Source organism: Psittacula echo (assembly GCF_963264785.1).
Source record: "Psittacula echo genome assembly, chromosome: 5".
NCBI classification, from domain to species: Eukaryota; Metazoa; Chordata; class Aves; order Psittaciformes; family Psittacidae; genus Psittacula; species Psittacula echo.
Genome location: NC_137739.1, coordinates 49,876,597 through 49,891,389, shown reverse-complemented (window position 1 = coordinate 49,891,389; position 14,793 = coordinate 49,876,597). Strand labels below are relative to the sequence as shown.

General features: G+C 38.7%; 1 protein-coding gene across 6 annotated transcripts in view; it reads right to left on the bottom strand.

Moving 5' to 3' along the window:
* Positions 1 to 687: 687 nt before the first annotated feature.
* NPAS3 (neuronal PAS domain protein 3) overlaps positions 688 to 14,793 on the bottom strand; it is a gene marked incomplete at both ends in the record, with an annotated part of 628,566 nt that continues 614,460 nt past the window's right edge. For 5 of the 6 annotated variants that reach the window (XM_080617339.1, XM_080617340.1, XM_080617341.1 and 2 more), the window contains 3 exons: positions 688 to 1,997; positions 4,760 to 4,884; positions 8,027 to 8,174. In XM_080617339.1, coding sequence (XP_080473465.1) covers positions 688 to 1,997; positions 4,760 to 4,884; positions 8,027 to 8,174 — 1,583 coding nt within the window. The remainder of the gene's footprint in view (positions 1,998 to 4,759; positions 4,885 to 8,026; positions 8,175 to 14,793) is intronic. The other variant, XM_080617344.1, reaches the window with a different exon arrangement.

Below are 14,793 nucleotides of genomic sequence, written 5' to 3'. Positions count from 1 at the left end.
CTGCATATTGTATGAAGACATTGCAGATTAATAAATGATAGCACCATGGTTTTAGAAATTAAGTTAAAGTTTCAGTAATTAACATTTAGTCCAACTTTTTAACATTCTAGTCACAGGCCAGAAATTAACTTTTTAAGAACCCAAATTATTTTATGTGCAAGTAAGAAAATCTTAACCATAAAAAGAGAATTAAACTCTGCATAAAATTCTAAAATACTATCCCCTATTTTTAAAGGAATTACGAACAAAAACCCCCTTTCATTTGACTTAGTCAAACAGGGCACATTGTTTATGCTTGTCTCTTTTAATCTTGATCATATCAAGATCATTTTGAAGTAAAACCAATGGTTGTCACTTTAAAATCTCTTTACCACAACACTGAGTATTCTATGGCAGAGGCATACACATATTAAAGGCATCTTAATAAAGATGCAAAGGAAAAACACACATCTTAGAAGAAGACAAAATGGCAGGCAACTGGTACTTCGACTCTCTGAAGGCAAAAATAAAAAAATATCTTTACATTAAAGAATAAGTCAAGTTAAAGAGAAAGGGAATGAAACGGGGACCATCATATTGAGAGAATAAGCTGACCTGCTCAAATTCAAAGTGCTATAATTAAAGGTCTAAATTAAAACATAGTCTATGCCTCAGAGTATAACACTGAACACAGTATGTGGTCATATTTCAATCCTCTTTCCGTTCCAGAGTCTGTGTAGTGTGAATGCCATTGCTGTACACAGGAAATGGAAGAGTGGAAAAAAGTCCTTCGGCAGTTGTGAACACATTCCCTGCAGGCATTTGGGTCAGACTGGCCCCGCTCACAGCACTTCCAAACGGTCCCGACATATTGAGTCGGTGAACGTGGTGGTAGAGCATTTCCATCGGTGTTTTAGGATCCAGCCCAAAGCTGGGGCTGTTAACATCAACGAAGTTAACAGCATGGGTGTTGGGGAGGAGGTTGCCCTGCATGGCTAAAGTAACTTCAGCTGGAGCATACCGAATAGTGCCAGTGGTGTAGACCCTCTGAGCAGCAGTGCTGGTCGCGGCAAGGGTTCCCGTTACCCTGTGAACCAAAGGAAGCACCACATTGCCTGCTTGTAACCTCTGAAGGGCTTCCAGATCCCCAGTGTACAACAAAGAGTTGGAAGCTGTGGGACCTCCTGGATGTTTGTCCCGTGGAGATGCTGAAAGTGGGGGTGACAAAGGGTCAGAGGACACAGGAGCCAAGGCCGAGTTGGATGAAGTGCTGAACTGAGTTTTACGACTGGCAGTATTTTCAGTCCCTGGTGGGGTGAGAACAGACTCTGGAATGGAGACATGTAAACTACTGCTGGCTTGGGGGGAAGGGAAGTGCTCGGAGCTGGGGGGCTTGGTCATACTGTAGGGTGATTCATTCCTTGAGATTTCCCTGTTAGGTGGGTAATTCCAAATACTGCTATCGTTATCAAAATTGATAGGTTCTGAGATTTCTGTTTTAATTTTGAGCACTGAGGCACTGTTTGGTGACGAGAGCAGCTGGGGCTGGTCCACCAAAGCTGGGTCAAGTCCATTTGGACTTGAGGTGCTTGACAGCCTTCTCCGGGTCATGCTGCCTCCCTTTTGCTTTTTTCTCCTTTTTTTCCTCTTTTGATGTTTGCTGGAAGACTGGGCATTTACTTCCCCTGCACTGTCTGAGTCCTTGGCACTGTCTGAGGTCAGTGACTCACAGTTCTGCAACCGCAAGTCTGACTCACTCTCAACATAGTGCTCCACCTTGATCTGCATAGAGCCAAGAGTGCCAAAACTGTCCTCGGGGGCCTTTTGATTTTCGAAGTCAGAGTTTTCAAAGCTGTCATCACTGTCCCTGCTGTCCTGGTTGCTGGAGCTGTTCCCATCATCGTTACAGTTCATTTCATTATCTGACTGATTTCCTGACTTTTTCCTGTCGGATTCGGGGTCTTCACTGTTTTCTGACTGGTTTCCTTTCTCATCTGACTTTGAGTTCTCATTGTCCTCTGGAGCAAAAGAAAAGTGAAACAAACCATTAGCAACCGGAACAGAATATTAAAACACAAGTCCAGATTTCTACCTACCCATGAGATATGATTGCTGTATTTTTCGTTTTGGCAAAAGGCATGATCTCTTGTAGGGCCATATTTTTTTGCAATGTTGTGTTGGGAGAGTTCTGATCACCATGAATCTCTCTGACTCAGGACTGTTAATGCGCCAAAAGCCTGTGCTATATGTCCTGTACCTTGACTGAAGGGGGCCTTTTCATCTGTTTGCGGGACAAGAATCATTTTGACAACTGTGAGCACAATGGCATTGTAGCTGTGTCACCCAAAGAGGAGGCAGTGAACAATCCCATTATGATCGTTATGTTCTGGTGATTGTTCTTTTACATCCATGTTCTCCTACTGTGGGCAGGCATCCAGGTGTAGCACTATTTACTAATGAATATTCTAGCCCTCTCATCTTGTTTTCCCTTCATTATTGCCACTTTTGAAGTGTCATAGTGTCTCTGACTTGAGCAGAATTACTGCTGATTTCCTCGCATGTGAGAGAAGCAGGTCATATGTGTATAAATCTGAATGAATAAACCAGTTAAAACAATTCTGTCGCCTTGCTACGCTGCCTTCTATATTCCCCTGAAGGGCATCAAATAAATAAAAAAACCCACACAAACCTCCCCCCACACCAGGAAAAGAAAAAATCAGGCAGTGATTTAAATTCTTGATTGATCCAAATCTAAGGGCCATTGAAAATAGCCCAGCTACAGGACTGAGAAGCTGTCACTCTTCTTGCCTGAATTCATTTAGTTGTGTTTTAGATTTTCACCTCATTCAAATATGGATGAGATAAACACTCTAGCCCACTGGACTCAGACAGCCAAAGCAGTCTTTAAACTGAATATGCTCCACTATCATACTGTTTTTGAAAGGGTCATGAAAGGCTTCAGGAGACCCTGTGTTTTACAGGCCAGCCAGAAATCTTTTGTTAGGAAATAAAAGATGTGTTTTTCACTCATCAGAGCCAAGTACTACCCTTTTCAATACACTTGTTTTAGGGGGAGAGGGGAAGGGCCAGTTTTCCTCTAAAGATTGGTTATTCCTGGAGCCTTGTCAATACCGAACAGTTTCCCAGAAGTGCTGGAGAAGGTTGGCTTGGCAGGGAAGCTGCCTGAGGATTCAGGGCAGTGAACTTCACAAGTCACTTTGTGTGACTTTTAGTTGAGTTGCCAGCAGCAGAGAGACCCTCAGTTTTGAAAAATAAAACACACAGAAGCAAAGTAACAGCCATAAATCCCTACATCTCATCCAGCTTTTTTTTTCACCTAGGGCTCAATTTCTCCCACATTTTATTTTATGTTTTTTGAAGATGCTTTCTTTTAAGGCCATGGTTTCTAGCTGGTCAATAGTGGGCTTAAGGTGATGTAGTTTAAAGCAGCACAACATTTGCCTGGGATTTTATCAGAGCTTGAACTGAACTTGTCAGTTTCATGCAGGACCTGCTGTTTCAGGTCCTTTGGCATTTCTATTTCAGTCTTCTGTAAGAAACAACCCACTGCCTTTGCTGTCTGCCAAGACTCACAGACATCTTCTGATATGTAGACATCTGTGCACCTTTAAAGAATGCTCTCTTGCTCTGTATCAGCCTTCGGAATCATGAATGCATGTGCACTTCTCACCTGGAGAAACTTACAGTGCATACAGGAAATGCAAACCATTCTCTACATGTGTGTTATTTGGCTATTTAGGAACAGGATAGCATAAAGGAAGCACTGGGAATAGGTGAAGAGATTCCCAACAATGGTGGGCAACAAGCCCTTATGTGTGCCTAATGTTGACTTAAACCATCAAACCAAGCTGTCAAAGGAGAACAAACAAAGGCAGAAGATGAAAGAGAACAGCTACATGATATAACATTAAGGCCTGATCCTCTTCTTGCTTTTGCTTGATCTGTGTCACTGTGATTCATTTTCTCCAGATTTTTTTTTTTTGGGGTGTTATTTTAGCCATGAGAGAAAAATCAGATCTACGTATATTGCATACTACAGCAGAGTAACCTCCTTAGTTCTTGGATCACAGGAAACCATGCTCCTTTCAAAGCCAAATCTGTACCTGTGCCTAGGTAACCACTTTCAAAACTAATGGGGAATGTGTGAACCATCTGTGCACTGGACCATCTGTAGAACTAATTTACACATTGAGTTTGACAAGTACAATTAGCTTTTAAAAAACAGTTGAAGTCCCAGACTTAAGAAGCTTAGAAACAAGTGCTTGAACCCGTACCTTCCAATAAAATAGAATTCTTTTAGCCCAAGAAACCCCTCAACTTTTGCAATCTTCACTGCCCCCTAGCGAGACTCTTCAAAAACGTATTTATACAGGAAGGCATCGTAAAGATTGATAGCAGGTACTTATCTTCAGCACGTGGAAAGATAAGAACTAGAATTATATTCAACAGTTACAATTCCAGCTCCTCTGTATGAGGCACAATACCTGTTCATGAAGCTTAGCTGGGAAAACAAATATTTAGTTTAGTGCAATGTAGGCAAGGATGCACCGACAGAGTGAAGAAATACTGAGGAAATGGGAGATCCTGTAGAAATGCTGAGGTCATTAAAAGGTTTTGCCAGTGTTTTTCAATTTAATTTTACAGGATTTTTGTTTGCTTGTTTTTGTTATAATGCAATAATATTCGAGAAGTAAAAGCAACTGGAAACCGGACTGTGGCTCACATGGCATGAACCTTTGTGGGCGTGAAGGCAAACCACGTGTGTTACCTGAGTTGTCCTTTGAGTCCGATTCAGAGTCAGAGGTCTCCGAGGATTCTGAGGTTTTCTCTGGCAGATGAGGGAGTTGTGCAATATCCATTGGAGTGTCCTTGTACTCTGGGTTACTGAAGAGAAAACAGCAAATACAAGCACAATTGGATGATTTGCAGTTTCATGCTTTTACCCTCTTTTCATATCAAAGTTCAGGAACAAAGAACATAAATAGGAAGAATAGCAGAGCAAACAGAGACACATCCATTTTTTGGCTTCTCAGAGCTTCACAGCAGGGATTTTATGAAGGTTTATTTTAATACTGCTGTCAAATACTTATATTGAGCAGGTACTAAAACTCATTTGATTCTAGTGAAGTTTTAGAGCTATCAAAGCATTCTTACTGAAGTAGAGCACCACAGCTTGTGTGATATCTAACAGTAAAGCTGCACTGTGTAATCATCCAACAACAAAATATCTCGATTTCGATCCCATTACTGTGCCTGGAAGGACAGAGAGGGTGTTTTAACTTTTCCAATCTGTTTCTCTCCCACCGGCAATGTCTATTAGAGTTATCTCTGTAACAGTGTTCTCTATCAACCTTGCCAGAGCCCTTTCAATACCTGTTTTTCTGAACGTTCCTGTTTTCCACACTTTAATCAAGCGGACCATACATAAAGTTAGTAAGAAGATGCTCGGTATGGGCTAAAGAAAATGGCCACTGCTTAAAAGAATTTGGCCAAAAAATAGATAAAAAAGGTTAAATATTTCTTAAACACTGCACACATGCATCCACATCACCAAAAAACCAAAAGCAACCACTCTAACTATATGACAGATGCACATGTGCATGTTAAGATGCATATGTTAGGGATAAAGAACTGTCAACACACCCATTATAATCATATCTTCATCTGCTCATGTGGTGCTCACCTGTGACTTGTTAGCAATGAACATGACTGCAATGTAAAAAAGCTACACTACCAGAGAAACTGAAAAAACCCCAACCCAACCCTATGCTTTTTCTTGGTTTGCACCCTTTAAAATGTGTTCCTTTCCCAAATCCATGCAAAGGCAGGGGAACAGACACAGCCAGACACAAGTGGCACAGGAATGTTGAAAATAAACAAAGTCTTTAATCATTTTTGAATAGGTGAACATTTCTATGCAGTTCAAATTCCAGCCTGGTGATAGAGCAGAAAATCCGCAGTCCTGTGCAGGACAATACGAGGCAGCACTGGGGGTGACTGACACACTATCACAATGACAGTCTGCCCATGTTCAGCCTGTTACAGCGTACTGTGAAAATTCAGAGTTCACACAGTTCACACTGAAATGCCATTCTTACAATTATCATTTTTATGGTTTTGTCCTGACAAAGTGACTTTATTCTGTTGCATCCCAGGGCAGTCCCCAAATTTGCCCCCTCCCTGCAAAAGATGTTTGAGGGCTTTCACACTGTGAATAACAAGTTGCTAGAACAAGAACAGCATTAATCCTCCCTGTCACTATAATTAGTCTATCCTTTTACAGACAGCTGAATCATACTTTCTAATGCATGGAAATGTATACAGACCAGTACTCCTGCTAAGAGTAGACCTAATTATGCCTTGATCTGTCATTAAAATATTATTTGGACGTTTGGATCTTTCACAGATTCCAGAACTAGGAGAAATCTAAATTAAAAATACAAATTCACTGGAGGAGTTAATCTTGCTTTAACAGACCAGTGGAGGGAATGCAGCAGAAAAATCAAGTTCTGGGAGAGGGCTTGGGGAAGACCACACTGCTTTGTTGTTGTTGTTTTGGTTTTTTGGTTTTTTGGGGGTTTTTTGTTATGTATATTCTGTTGGTAGAAAAAACAATTTTGTGGGATGTTTGTGGAATAGGTTCAGTGGAAAGCAGCAAAGGGGATATTCACAACTCTTCATAATTCTTATGGACCGCTTTTCCAGCTGAATATGAGCATATTTCTGGGGACTGGGGCAGTGAAGCTGTACTTCCAGTTCAGAATTGGCAGGCTTAAGCTCTCTTGAAATGCTGCATTCTGCCTCACTCTTGAAAAAAGAGACCAAAAAGTAGCAGGATAAGGATGTATTAAAAAATGCCTATGATCAATCATAGCAAGACAGAAACGTGCAAGCCCCAATGAACACTCTACTGCTGCAGAATGTTTCCTACAGTATCTCCCAATGCTCTCCTTCCAGGGGTCGCTTCCTCCTCTTTCGCAAAAGGGGAATTGAAAGTACTTCAATGTGCAAGTTTAGGCAGGAGCAGCCTCTTCAGGGCTTGCTGGACTTGGCATAATAAGTCACAATCCAACCTCTAGACACCGCTTTGAACTCTCATGGCATCAAAGGGAATGTAACAAACCATGACAAGCAACTTAAAAGGAGAACAGGCCAGAAAATGACAACTGCATTTCATGACAATCTCAAGGTTTCAAATTTTATTTGTTTGCTTGTTCTGCTCTTGAATGAAACAGAAAATCCCCTGATCTTATTGAACATTTTCACAAAACAGAATCTGTTGAAAGGTATTTTCAGATGAGAAAGGTCAGGTTTATAATTCACTGTCTCTCAGTCACTGTTGGTCTTCTCCTGAGCTCAGAAAATACTTGAGCCTCGGTAAAATGGAATTCTCAGGGAAGAGCCTTACATTCAAGATATTACCAGTATTTCTGACTAAAATAGTTCCAGTAGTTTAAAATAGTTTTAATTTCTACTTCTATTTTTAAATCCTACTTTGCATTTTTCAGTGTGAATACTGTCTGATGGTTACAGGAGCAATATATTGATTCAAGACTTCTCTCCTGAGAAAATTCCTCTCTCTGGAGTGAATTGGCAAACACCTTTCAGAGAGACCTTTTTGTACAATTCCAGAAGTTTGCTTCCATGCTTTTTCAATAACCAAATAAATAAGTCCCTGACACTTCACACCAGATTTTGTAACACAGCTTCTGAAAGTTGGTGTGGATCATTTTTATCTTTGAGCTGAGGTTGAGTAGATTTCAGGGCAGCAGGGGCATGCAATAAAAGGGTGGAGAGTTTATTTGAAGACTAAAGCAGCATAATAATTCAAGAATATTCCAGTGTACTGAGACATGACAGATGTATCAATAAAGATAACCAAATGGCACTGTTTTTGAGGTGGATCTTATTAAAAGTTCTCCTTAGCTTTCTCCAGTAGGCAATTGTTTGTTCCCTAAAACTCTCACCAACAGCGATAAGCAACAGAGGCAGCAGTTCAAGTGAGAGAAGTGACTGGAAGACCTACCTAAGAAGGTAATTGACCCAGATGATATTCTTCTCACTTGCGTTCTTGGCATTGACAGATATGGTTGCACTAGACTGTATCCAGATGTAACCTCCGTTCTTCTGCATCCAGCGGTAATATTTTGTTACACATTGACCTTTATTCAGCACTGGCAAAAAAGCACAAAACAGAAGCAAGATATAGTGCACGTTAGAACTACAGTAAAAATGATCATTGTACAATGTGCCACGGAAGATCTTCGGCTTCCTTTAGGTTTGATGCAGCATGCCAGTGAGATGACAGACAGGATCTTAAGTTCAGTATAACTAGCTGTATGTTTTACAAGTTTGTAAAGTATAAATTTAATCTGTTTTCGGAAACTCTGGTGAAAGTAGAAAAGTAAAAAGCACTACAAATCTCTTTGGTTCACAGAATACTTGTTGCTGTGTGGACATTTTCAATGCACTCAATGTCAAACTGTAAAAAAGAAAAGGAAAAAAAAGAGGCAAAATTATATGTGATTTATTCATAGCTCCTAGGTAGACCTCTTTGAGATTCTGGATATTTGAAAGGTTTGGGAAGATACGCTACCCCTGCTGCTTTGATCATTTCTCCTTATCGCAGGCGATATCAACCGCTGAACTTATACATCTGTTTCTTTGATCTTGTCAAACAGAATTTACAGTTCTCAGATGAACCAAATCTCCACTGGTCAGTGGGGGGAAAATCTTGGGGGAATTTACTTTCTACCACAGCAAAGTAAATCCACCAGCAGACTGAGATAGAGGCCTAAGGGAGGCACAGAATGGCTTGGTTAGAGCCAAAGAGTGATAGCTCTCTCCGATGTTTGAAATATGCTAGGAAACACAGAAACAACTAAAAGCGATCAGTAATGCCAAACGGCATTATTAAATGATCACAGCAAGAAGGCTTAAAAATACAGATGTTTAAAGCAATATTTCAGCCAAAATATTGCTAAGTTGAAACAGAATTGGTTTGTATCTGATGCTTCCGTGTCAGGAAAAGGGGATGAAATGCAAATCTTCAGTAGGAAAGAGCAGCAGGGTTTTACAGAAAACCTAAACTCTACAAAATCTGGGTATTAATGGAGCACTTACTCTTGTCTGCGTTTCTCACTAATCCCATAAAGCTGTGTGCACTAGAGGGCAGTGTGCATTCATATACACCTTCTGCTTTTGTCATGTCCTTGTCTCCGTCTGCTAAAATGAAAAACCTCTAACTGCTGTAATAAATTTGGCTAAATTAGCTGCTAAATGGTTATCTCAAGTAATATGTATTTGCATTAATCATCTTGCTCTAAACCAGAACAAGCCAGAGTCCTAAAGACGTAGTAAATTCATATTGTCCATTTAATTATGGCTAATAAGTGCTTCATATACAATAGTTTCATGAAGTACATTTTCTTTTTCTTTTTCTTTTTTTTTTTTTTTTTTTTTTTTTGTAGAGGGAAAGAAAAAAGTCACTTTAGAAAAGAATAAGTATTTAAGGCAGTTAAAGTTCCCATCATAAATGTGACAAACGACACTTTGGAGCTTTCAAGTTAACCAAATGTCTATACCCCTAATTACATATATGAATGTATCTATATCTAAATCCATGTACCATAGATATCTACAGAAAAAGATATTTACAAAGGCAGCCATACAAACCCAGATGCTTTCTTACCTTGGACAGATCCCCCAGTCCCCACTCCAATTTTTCAACTACTGAATAAAGAATGCATGTAAAAAAATTCACTGTGAAGTGAATGTAAAGCACAAGTTAGGTTCAGCTGTAATAGGAAAAAATATTTTTGATCTGGATCCTGTTGTTTTTCAGCTACCTCTAGCTAAGTAGGTTTGTTTCTAGCAGAGATCCATAAGTTTCCTTAAATTTTTAGTTCTGTACTCCAAGCTCTAAATACCCTGCTATGATAATTCACTGGCTTCAAGACCTCATTATACAGCAGAATAAAGATAAAATACGAACCACTGACTACCCAGCAATTTTGTGAAGCCAATGTTGTACACCACTTCAGAAAACAATCTCACATAAATTAGCTCAACTTCATCAGTTATGAAAAGTACTGCTGTAAGTTTTGATTGTGGTAGACATCTCCATTTCAGTAAAACGGGACACTCAAAATACTCTGCTTACAGTTGACAGTAAAACTGATCTGCCTGGAAGCCTGGAGTGACATTGTCTTCTTTCTGGAAATGTGGATACCCACAGGTGTGTGCAGGAACTAGTAAAATCTATCTGCACTTTTGTCTACTACTTATACTGTTGTCTTCTTTATAGCAGTTTTTATCTGAGGAGTTTACCATGCTATATAAACACCAAAGGATGAATCCTCACAACTGCCCACATGCACATTAGAAAGTCAAGGTGCCAGGTGAGTCACTGGCCAGTGACTCAAGAGCATATTGCAATTCTGCATAGTGATAGCTATGAGGATGCAGATCCTCCAGCTCTTTCAGTCCCATTTCATCCTAGAAAAGTCCTTCCTCCTTCAGTACCTTTCATATTGGTTGTTGCACCACTGAAAAGTCTGTATCATAAGCTGAACAGAGCATTCATTTCAGAACTATGTAAAAAAGGGGAAAATTAAAACCTTGTAAGTTATTTCTGAAGGAAAAGAGGCTTGTTTATCCAAGAAAGAGAATTCAGTGCATCAGAGTTGTATACAAACCACCTGCAGTCAGAGTTCAGTCTCCCAAATTACTATACATCCAAAGAATATCTGAAATACTGTCTTGAAAATGAGTTTTCCATGAAGTTCACCTACCTGCAAATTCCCACTCTCTATTTGGCCAGCTCAGATATATTACCACATACACTGGATTTTCCTTCCTGCATCTGTCTAAAGCATGTTTCATAAGAGAGATTTGTGGACCACGCTCTGACGGAAGTCCCACGATTCAAAATAAAAATTCTCTCTGTAAAGAGATTCTCTGGCAGGCCAGCTGTGCCATGCTGCTAAATCTGGTGCTTAAATCCTTTGAGAGTGCACTAGACACCCCCAAGCCAGTTCTGAAAGCTCATACTATAGCTTGGGAAGAAATTTCTCATTGTGATAAAAGGGAAGGAGTGAAAAAATACTGTAATGTTTTCTAATTTATGGTATTTTTTAACTGTTAGCATTGCCAACCTGAAACTTAGAAATTGGATGAGAATTTTGAGAAAACATGCAACTAGAAGGACACTTTAGAAAGACACTATTAAGTCCCTTAATAAAGTTTCTGATATTGAGAAGAGAAGGAATGAAAGGGAAGAATTAGTCCACCCTAAGGGCTGCTTGTGAAGTTGTTCTGTTACTAGCAACAGACCACATATTTCAGCCTAGCATAAACTTCTGAAAAAATAATGCCATGTGGACCATACCCTGAACTTACTCAGACTGTACTTTGTAAGGCAAATTCCTTACAGAGAATCAGGGTTCAGCTCTGCATTTCTGAACACTGAGAAATGAAAAGAGTTTTAAATTTTTATTTGTATTACACATGGAGAACCCAGTCTGGCAGACAATGTGGGATGGGGTAAGATGGGACTTAGGACCACAGTGGTGGGATGGCTCATGTGACTGAAGTTTCATGGGTTTATGCAGGATTGGGTTATATAATTGAACGTATACACTTATATATAAACACTCTTTAATCAAAGGGAATAACTGAGGGTTAATGTTTTTAAACTCGTGACCTTTATGTTAGCTGCACAGCTATATTCCCTAAAATGGTCGCTGATGAACTTGACTAAAATTTGCTCAAATGTTACCTAGTTACTTAATTTGAATTCAGTGCTTAACATCAAGAAATACACAGTATGCCATGTTAAGACCTAAAAAAAATCTCACTTATTTCTTGAAGCATGAATATATTGCTATATACACAGTTCCCAACAGACGGATTTCAGTTTTCCTTGGTAGCTTTGCACACAGCAATATTCTTGTAGCAGAGGAGTGAAGGAGGGGAGGAAAGAAGAAACAGTCAGTGTTCTTTGCAGTAACCTATTTCTGTTAGAAAATCAAAATAAATCAGTACAAGTTTGTCTTCAGAAATATGGTTACAAAAAGAAAAAGAACATAGTTTCTTCCTGTAAGGCTGTTCTGAGAAATCAAAGCCAAAGCTTCTAAATAGTGAGTTGTGTTTTAAAAGAAGGAAGTAGCTTAATTCAGTTTGAAGAGGAGATGAAGAAATTCTGTATCAAAAGCAGTCTTTTAGCGAAGTCTCTTACAAAAGGACATTTTACTCATGTGCATATGCATTTAAAAGCTACACTATATTCCGTATTCAGGTAAGTATTGAGTAAATAGGAAATGATGAGATCATCTTACATATTCACACAGCTTCACAAAGAGGCTCTTTATAATTGGTGAAAATATTGAGGTTACATCTGCTGTGCTATTCACCCTTCTCCTTGAAATTCCTTTATCAATGACTGGATGGTATTGATACTGAATTCCTCTTGTGGTAAACTTATAAGAATATTTTTAATTTACTGCATGAGGATGAAAATGCCATACTTAATATCATAGTTGGATACTTAGCTGCAGCCACAAGTACTCTTTCTACATTCACAAAACTGGCAGATGAAACATGAAAAGGAATACTGACTCTTTAATCTCCACTTCTCCACCTAAGGCCCAAGGCAAGCTGACAGGGTAACTTCGTTCTGGAAACAGAGGGGTTTTTCTTTTTTTTAATTCTGGATTACTTTTTCTTCTGCTTTTGAAAACTGTGGGCTATAGGGGAATGAACCTGGCATAGACTTAAAACAAGAACAAGTTTCTTTATCTGAAAAGTTACAGTCCTTGATGCTTACAGGAAGGTCATTTTCAAAACCCACAGGAAAAATAGCATCACAGCCAGAAAGAGTGCATTAAGTGCCTTATTTGCTTGCAACTGAGAGAGTTTTTTATTCGTAACAGCTCTGAGGATCAAGTGAGCCTTTGATGTTGTAAGGACTTTTCTATAGATTTTGTAATTAGTGAGTTAGATGTTTTAAATAGCAGGTATCCACAAATTGGATTTTATCAATGAAAAGTATTTAGCAATGTTAAATGATGTTTGTTACTTAAACAGAATTATGAGCTAGATGATAGGAGACTTGTAGACATTTGGTGAGCAAACGTGTGCCTTCTATATAATTCTCCACAAACACTTCGATTTCAAATCTACTACGTAGGAAGTGAGGATGAGGGTATGTAAGCCAGGACAGCATGCAAATATGTTCTTTATCCACCAGGCCAGAAGTGTGGCTTCAATAGCATATTGCTTGGGGAAAAATGCCACCTTCCCATCACAAAAGTCCCCATGGGCCACATTGCTCTACCTCCCTTCATTGCAGAGATTGCTTACCAGCCCTTTGTGACTTACTGTATCTCAACAGAGTTCTTTTAAGAAAAATAGAAAGATAATAGATGTTTAGAAAAACATTGGTTCTGTGAGGCTTTAGAAAGGTGCATTTTACTCACATCATATGACTGGAGAAAGCCCTGAGTACTGGACTGAGAAAGCAGTGTATTGTGTCAATAACACTGACGGAGATTTGGCTGCTATCATGATATGAATATTAGACAGTAATAATTGTAGACTTCTAAATGTAAATTCATCTTTTCTGATGTCAAGCAGGAAGCAGCAGGTCAGATTCATAAAAGAAAACTGTACCTCACTGGTATCCAAACTCCCACCTAACTTCTTCATTCACCTGGGATAATCCTTTTAAGCATATACATTCACTCTAAAAATGCCAAGTGTGGCAATTAATTCATTGCTCACTTCTGCAGTATGGAATACTGTTTGATCTTCCAGTGTACGGATGTTACATATATAAATACTTGACAAATTAGGCAAAAATAAGTATCAACAACCTTGCAGAAAAAAAAAAAAAAAAAAAGCCTTAATTAACCATTTTGAAAAATTGGAAAGCTCAAGAATCTTTACAAACTAAGCAGTATTTTTCCTGCATCACTTTGCAGAAAATCAAATTTTAAATGTTGTCTAAGTCTTAAAAAAGTGGGTTCATACTAGGACTGAAGTTTGTAGCTCAAGCTCATCACTTGCCAAACACAGTGAGAAAAGTCTTGCATGCTACATGTCTAGCCAGGGAAGAAAAGTAACTCTGAACAGTGAAAAGAGTTTTGAAAAACATTCCTGGATTTTTTAATTTATCTTAATCCTAGGACAGTGGAACTCCAGTCCTCGAAAATTCCTAACCTTCGCTAGAGGTTCTGCCTTCATTTGATTCCAAATAAAAACATTAAGATGTTTTGTTTAAAATCAACCCTATGTTATCAGTTTACATGATGGCAGTTTACAGCAGCAGTACAAATTTATTGAAACACAGAAAAAACATAAGTATTTCTCAGCACTAAGCACTAATCATCATATCCTACTTGCACAACAGAGATACTTTTCTTCCCCTCTCCTTCTCTGGGTGGTTTTAACATACCATTTGCCGACTGTCCATCATTTAAAATTTTAATTTTATAATTATGCTTAGCAATAACTATTAACAAGAACATAAAATGCCAGGTAGGATGTTTATTTTAAAACATTATGTAGGCATTGATCAAATTGAGAGAATTATAATGACAGAATTGTAATATATAATTCAGTGTATCACTAGATGCAGCCTTCCATGGAAGATTAGAGCATGTGTATTACAAAATTTTTCTGTTGTTATAGATAAAAATGATGTACGTACAGTGAGATTACTTAATTATAAATTGGATTGTAAAATGAACACTAGATTTGTCCATCTAGGATTCTTTAGAATTTCTTCTCTCT